A 10,533-nucleotide genomic window follows, 5' to 3' on the forward strand; every position below is an offset into this window, starting at 1 on the left:
TCCTTGCATATGGAAGGAAGGAAGGAAGGGAGGGAGGGAGGGAGGGAGGGAAGGAAGAGTCTTCATTTTTTGAGTTTTCATGGGATTTCCTCTGGCCCTGTGGCCTTCATGACTGTGATTCTAGCTCTGCAAAGCACATGTCGCCATGTCTGTGTGGACCATGGAGCTTTCTGACCTCAGAAAAGCCCATTTTCCACTGTTGCACCAACTGAATCTCTCTGCCCCACCTCTAGCCACCCATGCCCCCTGACTGGCAGCAGTTCTGTCCCCCCAAAATGACTGCATATCATCAAGGAGGGCCTGTAATGAGCCTTTATGGAGGATCTTTTGCTCCACAGCAGCCCCCCCTCCCAACACTCCTCACTTGGAGTTATAAAGCATCCTACCACCTGCCCGCCTTCACCGCCAACACTACAACGTCTGGCCAATTGCCCGGTGCTGGGACAGGCTGAGCTCACCAAGCGTGACCTCACAGGTGTGAGCCTGCTGGGCACTGGCTGGTCAGGAGGATGCTGACTCAGCGCCCATGCCCACAGGCTCCTGCTGCCACACTGGAGCAGAGGCCTATGGCTAGGGTCAAGGGGGTTTAGGGTCTGCTTAGAGTTAGGCCAGATGAACCACACAGTCAATTACAACCCTGAAACTCTCCAGTTCTATGATTAAGAGGGGAACACTGCCTCCCGATAAGTACAAGACTCAGATAAACCCAAGGGTGGATACAGCTAGAGTTTTCCTGGAGCACAAAGAATCCAGGGCTCGAGAGCTTGGTGCTGGGTACTGGGACAGCCAGAGGGTAAGATTAATCAGAACTAGAATCAAAATGCATGTCTCCCACCCTCTCTGTACCAACCCCTGTAGACTACAGGTTACCTTTTCATACCTCTCTGTTTGCAACCTTTTTAAAGGTGCCACCTGATCCCAGCTTTATTTAAAGCAAGAGCCCACCAGCACAGTTACACTACTAATAAATATGCCAGAATTTGATGGCTCCTTTTTTAGTTTACGGGTTTATATACTTGACCGTGTTTGTTTTTCTCAGTGTACCTGTGAGACAGGCAAGAAAAATACCATATTCACAGATGAGGACACTCAGACTCAGTGAAGTTACAGAACTTGACTAAAGATACTTAAGATAAGCAAACTCAGATCATATGATTCTCAACCAGTGCTCCTGCTCTGCTCTCCACTGCCTTCCTGCACTTTCTGCATGATTTATCCTATAGTGTCCCAGGGGGGACTCTGTTCACTACTGCTAATGTCCTGCTCTCTGGCTATATGAGGGTCCACTGTGTCAGGTGGTCTTCTAGAAGACGTGCCAACATCCCAGTCAGCTCCCACCCTGCCCTTCCACCTGAGCTCCTGATGTAACAGCTTCTCTGGCTGGAGTCTCCCCAAGCCAGGCAAGGGTCTGTGCCATGTTTCCCATTCTCAGAATCTACCCGTCAACGGATTCTGCAAAATGCCTGACCCATTTTGTACTCAGCACAGAGCAGTTTCCCAATGAAACAGTCACTGGGAATTCTACTGAGGTAAAAAGGTTTTCTTTGGAAACTGCAAGGACATTCTAAGATTGGCTTCAAAAACTGATGGCATAATATAGAGCAACTAACACAAGGCTCGTGGAATTCTGCACCAGTCCTTGCAGTGAAGCAAGTGCTGTTGGCCTGTCATCAAAACTCCATCTGAAGAAGCTTTAATGAGGACAGATCTGTTAAATTCTAGCTTCCCATTTTTGGATGAGAGACAGGAAGAATATCATCACCTCACATTTGCATGGCACTTTCTAATTTTTAAAGCACTTTATTTTTATGCCCATAACAAAGTCTAGAAGTTGGGCAAAGCAATATTCTGAATCTCATTTTATAGATGAGTAAACTGATGATCAGAGAAGTTAAGAGACTTACCCAAGACCACACAGCTTGTAAGCAACACAACCAAGATTAGACCACACACAGCTTGTAAGCAACACACCAAGTTCATGGCCCCTCAATTGGTGCTCGTTTTAGGTCCAAATGCTGCCTCTGGGTGTCCCCCGGTGGTGGCTGCTGAGCCCAGGTGGCTCACACAGCCAGCCCTAGGCTCACCGAGCTGCAGCCTTTTGCTTCGCTGGGCCCCTGGCATGGGTGGGCGATTCCCAGGCTAGGAGGGATTTGCTTGGGGATCTTGTCATCAGTAAAGATCAGTGAGCTATCATGAGAGTTAGCTTTTTCTCTTTTTGGAAAAAAAAAAAAAAAAAATCCCAAGACAGTGTCCTCAATCTGTCTGTGTTGTCTCTTTCTAAACACACACACCTCAGCAAAAGTAGTAGTCCATGAACTTGCCATTCTTTGAAGAGTACACTCTCAAGTGTGAGGAAAGACAACTAACTGAAGCCTTAGAGTGCTCATCTCTAAACACAGCCAGAGGGAGAGTTCATTACTATATTCTCACTTTCGACAGCCACATCAAAGAAGCCAAAATAATTCAAAAATAATTGCTTAAGAGAAAAAATGTCCTACCATGCAACTGGCCACTGGAAAGAAATGAGAATTTGCGACTGCAAGGGGTACCTCTCCATGGCTCTGGAAGCACTCTTGCCTCCTAGGAGGTCAAGGTCCCCAGGGCAGCACCTTGGACAGATCTCAGGTCTCAGAAAATTGCAGGCCTGCTGCCGTCACCCCACACCCCTGGTTCACAGGTTCATTCAACAACTATGTACTGACCTCTACTATGTGCCAAGTGCTGGGTTAGGTGTTGAGTGATACACAGATGACCAAACAGACGCAAGCCTTTTCCTCCCACAGCTTGCTTTGCATCATTACTTTAAACAAATTCTTCCTTATATTGTCAGAGATTTGAGAGATACTGCCAAAAAGCTGAGGACCAGAGAGGTGTCCTGAGCATGTGGACTCAATAGGCTTTCATATACACATAAAAAGGGTTAGTGGAAGGGGAAGAAATAGCATGTGAACCAGTGTCTCAAGGGTCTATAGGTCCTTGTGTGCAGTTACATCCCTGGGGGATTTTAGAAGGTTCCAGAAAAAGGAAACTATAAATGGACTGATGCCTCATTTCCCATCCCCTCTGGTGGTTCGGTCCATTTGGGAAAAGATTCTCACTATGGCCACTCTGCTCCCCTCACTCCCACAGCCTGGCTACCCAAAGTGTGGTCCATGAACCCGCCACATGGCCACCACCTAGGAGCTCATTAGAAATGCCAGATTCATGAATTGGAATCTGATTTTAACAAGATCCATAGGTGATCCCTGTCCAAGTTAAAGTTTGAGAAGCCCTGATCTAGGAATCCTTGATTCCCATAAATTAAGCAAACCTCAATTGAAAAAAGAAATGCTTTTTCCAATTATTTCTGATCTCACTGACCATCTATATATGATAACTATGGGATTCTTGGAAAGTCTTATGTATTGGGAATATGAGTCTCTGAAAGCATTTTGTTAAAAACAGTTTCCTTCTTTGTGTTTGTGCTGTCAAGAGAACTCCCCAGCATCAAGTATTTCTTTCTTTTCTTTCTTTCTTTTTTTTTTTAAGATCAAACACTCACACTTCATGTTAGAAGACTAAAACCCAAGCAGATCCCTTGGGGTGGTTCTGCCTCCCAGCTTCTAAGAGAATGCCAGAGGGTTTCTGGGTGGCAAAGGCTACAAAGAAAAGAACACAGGCTTAGGTCTGCCACAAGAAAAAATATTATGACTTTAGATAAATCTTTTAACTTCTCCAAGACCCATGTTCCCTTGTCTATAAAATAGAAGCATCAAATTAGGTGATCCTTAAGGTCACTTCTGGCCCAGAGTCTAGGAAAGTTCAAATGATACATTTTATCATTTCCTCTTTTCATTTCTGCCACACCGAGTAACCACAATTTGTGGTAGAAGAGGGACTGTAAAGACTATTTTAAAAATAAGTAAATACAAATAAAAGACTAGTGTTATCAAGAGGTAGGTTAGAAGACTTTCACGGTTCTGCCACAGTGCTCCAGCTTCCCTAGCCCTACAGCTTTCTCCTGCTTCGAGAAGCAGGAAAGACCACGTCTGCAGGCATGCACGTGACAGCTTCTCACTGGGTCACCCAAACCAGGAAAGAATTGTTCTCTGTACACATCTGCATGGGATCCTGTGCCAACTATAGTCTTGCTCCCCTGTGTGGGAGAGAAGTGCTGTCTGGATGCTGGGCCAGGCTGGCTCAGCCACTCTTTCAAGAGACCCAACAACCCAGGGAATAAGGTAAGAGGCACCCAGCTCACGGGGTCATGCTGGAAACAGAGGAGACTGGGCAAATATGAGCATAAGGGAGATTCCTCCAAGTCCACAGAAGGGGAAGGAACAGGTGCCAACCAGTGTGTGAGAACCTCCTAAACAAACATAACTTAGGATGACCTTGCCTTCAAAAAGGAGAACGTCATGATAATGTTCAGCTTTAGATAGTTAGCATGTTTGAGGTTTAGGGTGTGCAATGATCTGTGTGTCTCATGGTGATATAAAGTCAAACGTGACCAAGAGAATATTTCATTCTCAGAACGGCATATGCTGCCACATTATGAAGATGCGTACTCTCGAACCACTAATGACTAAGTTCCTCATTCCTCTGAGTGACCTTTGGGAGTGAGGAGCCCCGAGAGAGACGAGCACCGCCTGCCTTCCTCGTGGGAAACAGTCTAAGAGAAGTCGGGCCAATGGGTACCAGCCACATCTGATGAACAGAGAGCAGTTCTAAGAAGGCAGGACGACAGACTCGGCCAAGAGATGACACCACCGTGCCTCACACACACTGTGCCTGTGACACTCGGGGCCCAATCAAGCCAATGACTCCCCACAGAGCAAGCAACTCAAAATGGAGTTGGGCCACACTCACGCCACGGCCCTGTCAAGTCTGTCCCTGGGAAACTTCCAGAACAGCGAAAGCGCCGTGCCTGGAGACAGATGTGCCCACGCTGACAGAGGTACAGGCACGTGGTGCCCTTACCCCCTCTCCTGTTACAGACAATGTGGCAGAGCAAGCTTGAAAACCTTCTGTCCACGCCTGAAGCCTCCCAGAGCCCCAGAGACCACCCCCCTTACCTGTGCACTTCCGGAGGCTCCCTCTGGATTTTGGAGCTGGCCTCTACCACCTCTTTGGCAACTTTACCGCTGCAAAAGAGAAACACAACATCTGTGCACACACACTCACAAGAGAAGGGGAGGGGTGTGCTCGTGTATTGTTTTTTTTAACTTCACAATGGTCTGATCCACTCTAGAAATCCACGCCTTCTCTTCCTCCATCCGAGAAGTTACTATGGAATCTGAGGGGGGCCCATGAGGGTCAGACGTGAGTGGACTGGAAAGGGAGGACCAAAACAGGCGTACAAGCCAAAGCGCACTGATTTATAAGTAGGATATTCAAAAAGTAAATGAGTGCCCCCGCCCTAACCCACCATCAAAATGGAACCACAGGTACCCACCTATATCGAAATCTACTTCCTTTAAAAAATATCTTGCTGCTTGACACGGTCTTGATCTGACTGGATTTCGCATACCTTGAAGAAGCAGCAAAACAGAGGTGGTAGTTAGATTATCAAGTCCGAGTGAGACATGCTATAAAGCGTGAGGACTGGATATTTTTGACTATAAGAAATATATGCTATTGGAGGATTGCATGCGTGCACACACACCTGAAGGAGAAGTTTCACCAAAAAATAGTTACTTTCGCTATGTGTATTACATTCTGCTAACTCTTTTCTTTCTTTCTTTTTTTTAAAGTGGGCTCCATGCACAGCGTGGGGCTTAAACTCAAGACCTTGAGTTCGAGAGTCACGTGCTCTACCAACTGAGCCAGCCAGGCACCCCTCTTTCTGTTCTTTCTAAATGCTGGTGACGGCCCACACATTTCGTTTCAGAATCCATTACTGGATCACGACCTGCAGGCAATAGTGATGATCAAAAGGATTCTTTCCCAATTTCCACTTGAAAGATACAGAGAAGACGGATTGTGTCACATGGTGTTAAGTTCCAGGTCACGGGGGGGGGGGGGGGGGGGGGGAGCTTTCGCACCTGTGCCTGAAACAACACTGCAGAAGACAGCTTCCCGGTGACACAGGTCACTCACCGGGTCACAAAGAAGCCACCTACTGTGTACTGCCCAAAAGAGACCACGGGGCTCATGTCACCAGGGACATGGTCACTGGCTTGAGTATTCTCCAGCGAGGTCACCATGACCCAGTGCCCTTTAAAGGAACCCGGGCTGGGAGCTGACTAAGACACACGCGGAACAAGAAGCCCGGCCAAACACTGATTCAGCAGCTCTAAGCACACCTATAACCACGAACAAAACCACAGCACTCTGGAAAACAACGAAAATGTGGGCTCTGTGCAGGCCACACACAGGGCACTAAATTGCTGTGACAGCTGAGGATGTCTCTCGGCAATCACTTTAAGCCTCGTGCAACTAAACCCAGGTTCGAAAGAATGGCCTCCAAGAGTTCAGGACCATTTAAAATATTGAGAGTCCCAAAATCTTAATAGAAAAACCACACAGAACAATATGCTGTATAGAATTCTGAGCGAAGACGAGCATATAGCTAGGGCTCTGGGGTTAGAAGTTTCTGTGCGGGCAGCTATCCCCAACGCCAGGCATCTCGGAAGCCTTGGTTCCTTTGTTCGAGCAATTGTTAACCAAATACCGAGCCTGGTCCACACCCTCCCCCCCCACCCCCCCGCCCCAGGTTCAGGGAAGACACACGGCCTCTGCATTCATGGAGTGTAAGGTCCAGAAGGGAAATGGATATTAATCTAAAAACCAGACACATAAGTGAATAACTATAAATTGTGGTGGGGGCCATGAAGGAAAAGATGCAATGAGAGCATGGGAGGGGGAGACCAATCCAGCCTGGGGGCCATGGGTCTGAGATCCGGGGACAGGAAGGTGTTAACCGGGCAGCTGGTGGGCAGTGTTCTGGGCGGAAGGCTCAGCAGGCATAAAGCCTGGAGAGCTTGAGCACTGGAGGAACTAAAAAGATCTGATGTGCATTTCCCCATGTTATTATTATTGTAATTACAAGCCCACACACATACATTTTTTCCCCTAATTTAGCACGACCTGACCTTAAGCTGTCCTAGTTAAGAATTTTGGCCTTTGTCCTCAGAACCATGAAAAGCCAGAGGCACACTCTTTTGCAAAGAAGCCCCTTCTCCCTTTCCACTTCTGCAAATGGCCTGAGCCAACAGAGAAGGGCACTGGGGACAAATGAGGAGCAGGGAGAATGAGACAGGAGGGGAGGGGGTCCAGGCCTGGGGAGTGGAGGGATTCCATTTCAAGGCAGGGCCTGGAGAAGGTGGCGTGGGAGCCCTTAAGGACGGGTGGGAGCATATGAGATCCACGCCCGGGAGGCTCCTGCCCCCCGGGACGGGCAGTGCGGGCTGCTGGCCAGAGCTAGGCTACAGATCACATGCAGTCAAGAGGATAAAAATCCCCAGCAAGCTGCGCCAACATGGGACAGGAGTCCCACGGTGCCCTCCTCCTCCAGCGAGGACACGCCTGCTCCCAGCGTACCTGCCCTTGCCCCCCCCCACCCCGCCGCCCCACACACACACCCAGGGAGCTGTGAGCCTGACACGTTATCTACAGAAGCCTGAGAAAAGGGCGGTCTTCATCAACTCCCCACCTTTTAGCAGGGCTGTTGCTCTCAGGCCTCAGAGGTAGGAGGCAGAGAAACCTTTAAAGAAGCTTCTGTCTTTATGGACACCTGGGCGAGTGTCTGCCTTCGGCTTGGGTCATGGTCCCAGGGTCGTGGGATCGAGCCCCGCGTAGGGCTCCCTGCTCCGTGGGGAGCCTGTTTTTCCCTCTCCCTCTGCCCCTGCTTGTGCACGCATGTGAGCGCTCTCTCTCTCTCTGCCAAATAAATAAATAAAATCTTAAAAAAAAAAGAAGCTTCTGTCTTTAAAATGTTGGTTATTACTGTTCTAGGTTCTAAAGATCCTTGGGGCAAAGTAGTCTGCTAAGAAGATAAAGAGCCTTAATTGCAGTTTTTAACCCATGAAAGTAATGTAACATTGTGCCAACTATACCTCAATACAAACGTTAATTAATGAAAAAGGAAAAAGAGCCTTAATTGGGGTTTTCAAATGCAACTCTGTGCCCAGGTTATAGAAGATACCAGAAACCCAAAGAGGTGTGGCAAGCCCAGCTGGTGTAGGGAGCCTCTTGTGGGGAGAGGAGGCAGCTCTGCTTTCCACTGGCTGAGCCTCAGCTCTGCTCTCCAGGCCCCCAGAGGGGGTCACTGCCTCTTACACTGGAGCCGCCTCTTGGTGGGAGGCCTCAGAGCCGCGTTGCCGCCACCCAAACCCTCAGAAGACACATGTCGCAGAGAAAGTGAAAAGCCTGCCTGCTCAGGATGGGAGGAGTGGAAACAGCGTTGCCTTCTTTCTGGCAGCTGATTGCCCACGATGAACATTCGTGTCACGTCGTTCGCTCAGAGACACTCTCCCGAGCGCATGACCACCAGTTCCCCACCCTTCCAAATGTGCAGGTAGATGCCCCATCGTGTTTGGGTTGAGAGCTTTAGTGGACTTTTCACCGGGAAGTTTATTCGGAGAGCTTGAACAACCCTGGGAAATGGGAAGCACAAGAGGATGGAGGGAGATGGTGAGGGGAAAAGGAAGGTGGCCGGGTGATAAGACACACCTTCAGTTGTTCCCAAACCTGGCCATATGCCAGCAGCATCTGGAATAGGGGTTAAAACACCAGTGCCCAGGCTCCGTCACTAGAGATTTTCATCCAGCAGGTCTGCCGGGGATCCAAGAGTTGGTGTTTTTATCAAACACCCCAACGTCATTCCAAGGCAGCCCACTTGCCCCTGAGAACCTCTGAGTCCCCAAATTCTTCTAGAATGACCCAAGAGGTGGTGTTTTACCTGCAGGAGCAGAGGCCCAAGGCTCCTACCTGCTCTTGGTCCTGAGACCTTGGTCAAGTCATGTAGCTTTTCCCAGCCTTCCTTTCTCCATGAGTTTTTTAAGTGGGGGAGGATATTACAATACTTAATTCATAGTGTTCTGAGGAGCGTTCAATGAGATCAAGTTATCTGAAAGCACCTGTTCATTATATAAGTTTCCCGCCCCCCCTAATATCACTCTCAAAACCTCTCCACTGACTTCTCACTCTTGAGCCACCAAAGCCAGGCCTCTGGGTCATGGAGATTCTGGGGGAATGATTTCAGACCCTCTGACAGCCAATGAGAGGACCTGTTTGCTCTAACTAGCTGACATGCTCCAGTGCTCAGTTCCCCAGGCTCTCACACCAACAATGAGCCTGGAGCAAACATCTGCCCAATGCAGGCAACGAATGCACCACCTAGCTGAACAGCAAACCTCTCCCCTCCAGCCTTCTTCCCCACCTGCCCTCTCCCCACTGCCACCTCCAACTCCCCATCAAAATCCCCGCATGGAAGCTACAGAAGACTCTTCTCGAACTCTTCTCGAACATCTGATGGGCCATGTACCATCCAAAGCATCTCAAACACATTAATTCATTTTATCCTCACAGCTCTCTTCTAGGAGGAAACAATCCACCTTTTTACGTGAGGAAACTGAGGCACAGAGGGGTTAAGTCACTGTTTCATGGTAACAGGATAGAACTGGGGCAACTGGGCTGCAAATCCAGGCCTGTATTTTTAAAATAATGCGTTAGCTATGCAGTTTCTCAGACTTCAAAGAGCATCAGATTCACCCAGCACACGTTTCAAAACACAAGTTTCTGCTTCAGTAAGTCTGGGGTGGAACCCAAGAATCTTCATTTCCAGCAAGTTCCCAGGAGATGCTGACGCTGGTCAAAGTACCCTACTTTGAGAATCACTGGATTAAAGCATTTAACCTTAGCCTGCGTGTGAGCACCACCTGGGAAAGATTTATTTCTACCAATATCTAGCTCTGTCATCCCAGATTCTGATTTTTTTAAATGATAAAGTTATTGAGATATAATCCACATACCATAAAGTTCACCCTTTAGATTGCACACTTCAGTGGTCTTAATTTACAAAATTTTATTTAAAAATGAGAAAACATTTTCATCACCCAGGAAGAACCAACCTCCCATTATCCCCCTCATCTCCTCCACTCCTAATCCTAGACAAGCACAAATCTATTCTCTGTCTCTCTAGATTTCTCTATTCTCGACATTTCATACAAATAGAATCATACAATATGTGGCCTTTTATGTCTGGCTTCTTTCTACTTAGCATAATGTCCACAGCTTGTTATTTTTTGAAAAGCTCTCCCAGGTGGTTCTAATGTGCAGTCAGTGCTGAGAACCACTGGTTTGGAACCTTGGTACTCAAAGTGTGGACAATGGGCCTGCAGCACAGCCTCACCAGGGATCTTATTAAAAATATGGACTCTGGGGGGTGCCTGGGTGGCTCAGTCGGTTAAGCATCAGGCTCTTGATTTCAGCTCAGGTCATGATCCTGGGGTCGTGCGGTCGAACCCCACATCGCACTCAACAGGGAGTCTGCTTGAGATGCTCTCCCTCTCCTCTACTCCAACCCCTGCTTGCATGCTCTCGCTCTCTCAA

The 10,533-nt window shown here is 48.2% G+C and overlaps 1 protein-coding gene across 4 annotated transcripts in view; it reads right to left on the reverse strand.

Moving 5' to 3' along the window:
• Positions 1 to 10,533, reverse strand: part of FRMD3 (FERM domain containing 3) — a 296,683-nt gene that overhangs the window by 64,419 nt on the left and 221,731 nt on the right. For all 4 annotated transcript variants that reach the window (XM_078062348.1, XM_078062347.1, XM_078062349.1 and 1 more), the window contains 2 exons: positions 5,435 to 5,509; positions 5,055 to 5,123 (listed from right to left, as the gene is read on the reverse strand). In XM_078062348.1, coding sequence (XP_077918474.1) covers positions 5,055 to 5,123; positions 5,435 to 5,509 — 144 coding nt within the window. The remainder of the gene's footprint in view (positions 1 to 5,054; positions 5,124 to 5,434; positions 5,510 to 10,533) is intronic.

Source organism: Halichoerus grypus, chromosome 14, assembly GCF_964656455.1.
Source record: "Halichoerus grypus chromosome 14, mHalGry1.hap1.1, whole genome shotgun sequence".
In the NCBI taxonomy this organism is placed as follows: domain Eukaryota; kingdom Metazoa; phylum Chordata; class Mammalia; order Carnivora; family Phocidae; genus Halichoerus; species Halichoerus grypus.